At 50.0% G+C, this 6,676-nt stretch overlaps 1 protein-coding gene across 7 annotated transcripts in view; it reads left to right on the plus strand.

Moving 5' to 3' along the window:
• The window catches only part of KIFC3 (kinesin family member C3), a 75,147-nt gene extending 68,785 nt beyond the window's left edge, over positions 1–6,362 (plus strand). For all 7 annotated transcript variants that reach the window (XM_048816536.2, XM_048816542.2, XM_075118312.1 and 4 more), the window contains 4 exons: positions 68–297; positions 2,985–3,119; positions 3,502–3,610; positions 5,699–6,362. In XM_048816536.2, coding sequence (XP_048672493.1) covers positions 68–297; positions 2,985–3,119; positions 3,502–3,610; positions 5,699–5,724 — 500 coding nt within the window. In that variant the 3' untranslated portion in view covers positions 5,725–6,362. The remainder of the gene's footprint in view (positions 1–67; positions 298–2,984; positions 3,120–3,501; positions 3,611–5,698) is intronic.
• Positions 6,363–6,676: the final 314 nt, after the last annotated feature.

A 6,676-nucleotide genomic window follows, 5' to 3' on the forward strand; every position in this document is an offset into this window, starting at 1 on the left:
GGGCCAAGCAGGTAACTGCATAGGATTATTAAGTTTGTGTGTGTATTTGTGTTTTGGCTGGTCATAGGGAAGCTGAACCTGGTGGACTTGGCTGGATCTGAACGGGTAGGCAGGTCTGGTGCAGAGGGAAGCAGGCTCCGGGAGGCCCAGTACATCAACAAGTCGCTGTCAGCACTAGGAGATGTGATTTATGCTCTGCGCGCCCGCCAGGGCCACGTGCCATTCCGCAACTCCAAATTGACCTACCTACTCCAAGACTCCCTCAGCGGAGATAGCAAAACCCTCATGATGGTGCAGGTAGGTTCTGGGGCCGAATGGGCAGATGAGGTAAGGAGAGATGGTTGACTGAATCAGGAAACTTTATACTGTCAAAAAGCCAAGAGAAGTCCAGAACCTCATGGTCCAGAACCTCATTGGGTTCTTAACAGGTCTGAGGAACGGACATAAGAAAGCTTGTCGTCTCAAGTTTGGATCAGTAGATACAATAAGGCTTCACTTGAGGTGTGGCTCTCCTCTGAAAGTGGCACTGTGGGGTTCTACATGGAGTGTCTCTAATTTTAATCAATGGTGCTGTTTATAAGTGAAAAGATGGGCTTTTTCGTAACAGCCAGCAACTTGAGAGTCAAGTTGGATTTCTTCCATCTCATCACCAGTAATAAAGGCCCTGCAGGCCAAATTATGGCTTAGTGACACCTGAGCAACCCCCTTGGCTTCAGATTTTCCCTTCAGTGAGACCTGTGCAGTCCTGTTGCTGTCTGTGAGTTTGCACAGGTGTCACTGCCTGGAACCTACTTGGCAGGTTTGTCCCTAATGCATAAGAAGGAATAGAATTTGGCTTCCTCTCTCATAGCTGTGTTGGCTTCTGCATGGATAATAGGCGTAAAGAACAGTAAAAACTTGTTTTAGTTGCTAAAGTGAGCAAGGCTGACCCTGAATGCCCCATGGGGAGTAGATGAATAAGGAGGTGCCATTTTTACACAGTCATTTTTTAGAGTAGAAACCACATTTCTAAGAATAAGTTTGCAGTGCAACAATTGATACTATACTATACAATTTTAATGTGATCCACTAACTGGCTTATATGTTCGCTGGGCATTTATTTAAGCTGCTTCATTCTGTTTGTTCGGTTTGATTGGGGCAATTCACAACATGTATTTATATAGCTGCCTTTGACCAGACTCAGGAATCAGTCACTGCCCTTCTGCTTTTTGAGAACACCCTCAATGTTACCACTGTGAGGAGTGGCACCCTCCTCTGGAAAATCTTCCTACACACCCACTAGGATTAGCTCTTCCACTGGTGTAAACTGGCATAGAGTCACTGCAGTCTTCTGACTCTGTGGGGGGGTGCGTCCATGTGCCCTTCTTTGTCGACGTTTGCTGCAGACAGCTGGGCTTCCCTACATGCCTTTACTTCCCACTTCAAACCATGCTCCTGTCTCAACATGAAAGTGCTGCAGGCCATAACGTATTACAGTCTCCCTCTCCAACATCAGCCTCTCTTCTCGAGTTCTCCCAGTGCCGCTGTGGAATATCTGCACTTGGTCGGGTCTGTGCTGGTGATGAAGCATGAGGAATACATTACGTGTTGTGTAAATGTATGGCATGCCTCTCCCCTTTCCCTGCACTGCAGAGTAGCTTGCCATTTGGGACATGTCACGGACTGAAAGGGAAAGGTTCCAGTGCAATGGAAGGGGATACTCAGGTTTAGCTGAAAGCCTCCTCTTACAACAGCGAATGGACACTTTGAGCTGGAGATGTCATTTCTAGCTTTGTTTGAGCCAGTGCGCTAAAAATAGAGCATAGCGCGACAGTGCGACCAGTGAGAGGGCTGGCCGCCCTAACTACAATCCGACTGAGGTCCGTAGGGATGGACTTAGGCCGTCAGCCCAGCCTGCTACCTGCACGGCTGCAGCTACCCTTCTATTTTTAGCGTGGTAGTGGGATCGAAGCGAGTGCACACACGTCTATTCGAGCTGGAAATGACACCTCCCGCTCAAAGCAGAGACATGCCCTCAGTCACAGAGGAGGAGCACAGTTGTCCGTCACGGCACTCCACCAGCATCAGAGCCAAGAAGTCGGGGCATCCAATGAGATTCAGTCAGCCCTGCCTACTTGTCTGTTTACACTATACTTGGGGGCACTGTGTGAGGAAAAGACTTGATCTTGAAATAGAACCCGCAAAACTCATCCTTTTCTATTGTCTCTCTCTAACAGCTCTACTCAAAGAGAGCTCTGTTGTCCATGAGAGGCAGGAAAGCCAGTAAATCCATTCACAGATTCTAGTCCTGGGTGGGTCACAGAGATCTACTTGTATATGGAAGTCTGAGAAATCTCATACTAAACTACGGCTCTAAATGTTCTCTAACAGCCAGGCCAGGCCAGGGAACATGTGGCTTTTTGGGGTGGGTTTCCCCCTCTCCTCTGTATTTTTCTGTGGTTGGCATTATCAGATTCTTAATAGTCTCTCTCTGCTCACCTCTATTTGTTCATGGTGGCCTGAGGTGTTTTTTTAAAACCTCCCTGCAGCTTGTGTGCCCCCTTCCCACTAGGAATTTCACCAATAAATCACTAGAATGCCTGTGTCTCCACTGTTCCCTTATGGAAGAGCCACTGAGCGGTTGCCAGCTGCTGTAGCTTATTTCAGCTCTCCTACAAACAAAAGTGTGTTAGTTACAGGGAACACACTTGACTCTGATTGTAAAGCACCACATACGTGTACAGTGCTATAATGGGAAATGATTTTTATTAATCGTAGGCTCTTAGCAGCTCTGAAATACTCTTGCTGTGACGGAGAGCTGGAACTTAGATTCTATCCAGCCTCACTGTAACTGCTGTCTGATAGTGAACACGGCTCTTCCAGTCCTGCCCCCCCTCCTGTTACCAGGGATCGACGGCTGCCCGCTGCGAGCAGTACGGGAATGTTGGGAGAGAGGCCGGGAGAGTTCAAGGCAGTGAATGCTGTGTATTTCTGTCTGGCTCCAGGTCTCTCCAGTGGAGAAGAACACAAGTGAGACTCTCTGTTCCCTAAAGTTTGCTGAGAGGGTTCGCTCTGTGGAACTGGGCCCTGTATCCCGGAGAGCAGAACTAGGGTCCTGGTCTAGTCAAGAGCACTTAGAGGTAACTAACCAACCCCGTTGCACTCTTCCATTGCCTTGCGTTAGATTGTTCTGTTGGGGCGCTGTTCACGTTCTGTTTCTCTGTGACACACACAACCTCCTCCACCCTGGGACAGTCTTTCTCCCTCTCTCACCAGCCCCAGGGCCTGAAGTTTGGAACTCCCCCTGAGGGCCCTTCTAGAATCTACCAGCCTGCTCAGAATACAACGGCCCCTTTTCTGACTGCCTTGAGCAGTAGTGGTCCCATCCGGCGCGGCCTGCATTCTTCATGTGGCAGATTTACTAGGCTGGCCCAGTGTGGTTATTTGTCTTTAAAAATCCTTAATGGTGCAGACAGTGTAGCTTTTCTTTGCCGTCTGATCCCGGGCTCTCACTCTCTCTAGAATGATTCAGCAGGGGCAGCACAGCCCTCTATTCGAACACATTCTTCTCCTAGCTCCGGGACCCCTTTAAGACGAGCAGGCTCATTCCGGAGGAAGCTCCAGACCTCAGGTAGGTGCAGTGGAGAGGTCTCCTTCAGCCTCTCGGTGCTTCCCTATTTTCAGTAATGCTTCTTGACACATGTGGATGTGAATAACAAACTCCAGACTCTTCACCCTCTGTCCAAACTGTATGAATTCCCACCCCCTCTGCCCCACCCAGCTATGGTTTCTGAGTCCCTCCCAGCAAGAAGAGAACTTCTTCTGAATGCATTGTTTGTACAAAAGGCTGACCCAGAGGGCTTGTCTTACCATAAATGTGTGGGCATTGGCTCTGCAGCATCAGACAGAGCCCTTAGATCTCACTGAGGCAAGCTGCTTTATCCAGTGGCACATAGGCTGTAGAGAAAATTCACAAACCCCTAATAGGGAGAAGTTAGGAGGCTCAAGCCACCCTCCTTGGATTTCAGATTGGATTCTCCAGGGACCCACAGACAAAGAAGGGATTTTTGGATAAATAGCCTGGTTTTAAACTGGCTCAGGGCCTTCTTCCAGCAAATAGGCAGGACCCCTGGTCCACAGAGGGCCCCAGCCCTGAGGGACGGGTTGGAAGGGCTGGGCCTACCGCAGCCCTATAAGACCATGTGCTTGTTCTGAGCTGAAGCTGTGATGAGCTTGAAACAACAAGGAAAACCATTGTGTGTGGTGGGGGGGGCGGGTTGAGGGACTGCTCCTGCCAGAGCCCATATTAGGGTTGGGGTGACCTCCGGTAAGCTATTTAGCATGTGTGTAGGTTCTTTTGTTGTTTTTAATATGTTTTCTGTGTGGTGCTTTTACCTTAAGAATAAAATTGGCTTGCTTAGAAAGAGCTGTATGGTAAACACTGTTAACCGTCTCTGCAGAGAAAGCAAGCGGCTGTAGTGAGGCAGCCTGTCTCTGCTGGTGGGAATACCACACTGAAGGCAGAGAACTGCGCAGCCTGGAAATACCCCAGATAGAAGGGAGAGACGTGGGTCTCCACCCAAGAAAGGGAGCTGGAATCCTAATGCCCTTGCTGGGGCCCTAAGGGAAAATACAAGGCAGTTGCCCAGAACTGTGACAAACGGCTCTTTTCTGATACATCCAGTCCCAGTGTGCGAAGAGCGATCCTAGGAACTGAGGTGTCCACGTGCTCTGATGTGTTGTGCTCTATTCATGTTGCCTTTTGAGGGTCTTCACAGGACAGTTCCCCAGATAAATTCCAGACTAGACATGACTATAGAAAAGAGGATTGGTAACAACTGGGGCTAGTGCAGCAGACAACTAACGGCTCATTCGCCTGGAATAAGTTCATTAACTAAACACAAAAGATCTGGAACATTCCCAGTTAAATCTCTTCCACCTCCCTTCTTGGAAGAGGACCCAGTGGTGATGCTGCCTGGTCTGAGATCTTAATCCCACCTGCTTTGCTTCTGCTCCAGCATCCATGTGGTGGGGAGCCGGTGCTGACCAAGGGAAGAGGTTTTCATTGCAGACTGCAAGCTCATGCTGTCGTCATCGCCTCTCGTTTAAGGACCAGTAATGGCCACATAGTTTGACAAGGCAGCACAGCAAAAACCACCCTTGGCAGCCCTTCCTGAAGGGGGCACAAAGAGAGGGTGGTGCTACATAACCTTTGTGCACTGCTCTAAATCCCACGCCCAACTTCCCCTCCTCCTCGTAGCACTGAGAGAAAAAGTGGGGGAGGGGCAGGCTTCGTTGCAGGGGGCGGGAACATGTGTAACCTCGTCTCCAATGAAACTGTGTTGTTCGCTTTGATTTCAGCCTGAAATTAGGGGAAGTCCTGGCCTCCAGGTGAGCATGTGCAGGTATGGAGGGCAGTCGGGTTTAAGCCTTTCTGTAAGCGGTGAAGGTCTCTACTTCAGTAAACGCTTAAGGAGGAAGGTCAAGTCTGCTCAATAACTGGCAAAGCGGGGCTTGTGTCTCAGAAACGGTGTGAGGTGGTTTGCAGTCTCTAATGCAGGGCGCTTTTTCTTTGGCAATTCATGGGCCAGGGTTACAGCCGGGGCCTTCCTTTGGTGGTAGCAGGGAGAAGCCCTCACGTCTCTACATTGGTGTTTGGGGCAGGAATTATGCATTCTCCCCTTTGCCATAGTATTGATGCTCTTTTCTTTCCTTGTAGGAAAGCTGAGGCCAGTCCCTGTGTGATGGACACGCTCAGCTGGGAAACAGGATCTGCTCCAGCCCCAGGGAGCTCATGCTGTGAAGGAGAACCCCCGCGTTTCAAGAGATCCGAAAACGGAAAGAGACTCTCCTCCTCCCCCACTGGATTGACAATGCACACTACTGTGCCCTGTCACACATTCAGGAGCAAGCAGGACTCTGTGGGATCCAAGAGCCAAAGGTGAACACAGGTCTCTCCAGGCTCCCGAGCAGAGGCAGAAGCTCTTGGAAGCATGGACAACAGGTTGCTCCACTGCAGATGTGAAACCAGGTTGTCAGGTGCCGGTTCTCCTTCCTCCATCTCTGAACCAAGACTCCTGCAGAAATGAAGTCCCACCTGGAGACTCGTGTCACCAGATAGGGGCACCAAGCTTGGCAGTGCACACTACGGACTCCATTGCTGGCAATGGATGCCCCTGGAGCTGGATTCTGGTGGACCTGAGCCCAGGGGCTTTTACCTGCCTCCCTGTGGCACTTATGCATGTATACTTTTATTTGCCATATGGAGGTTTTTAGTGGATCTGAAGGGAGAGTAGAGCTGCCGGGGCCTCTCCCATCTCACGGCCCCTGGCTTTATTTGTAAATGAATAAAGAGTATCACCAAGCTGTTGGTTTAAAACCTACCAGCCAACCGTGTCTGTGCTTTCCTCTGTGCAACGACCAGGGCTGCGTCTGTTCGGATCTATTCATGGCTCTCCGGCTGCTGCCAGCGAGAGCTGTGGAAGGGAAGATCACGGACTTTCATGCCACTGTCTTCATCTCCTCATAGATAGCTGGGGTAAAGCTTGTGTAGGTGTCAGCTGGTCGAGGACAACCTAGAGGTAATTTATGGCAGGGACGTCCACATTGGCCCTAGTTCAAACTTCACGCCGACATACTTGCACACATGCTATTTCATTGTATTCTGCTGCCCGACACACAACGCAGAGAGAGGGGA

The sequence above is a fragment of the Caretta caretta genome, chromosome 12 (assembly GCF_965140235.1).
Source record: "Caretta caretta isolate rCarCar2 chromosome 12, rCarCar1.hap1, whole genome shotgun sequence".
Lineage (NCBI taxonomy): Eukaryota > Metazoa > Chordata > Testudines > Cheloniidae > Caretta > Caretta caretta.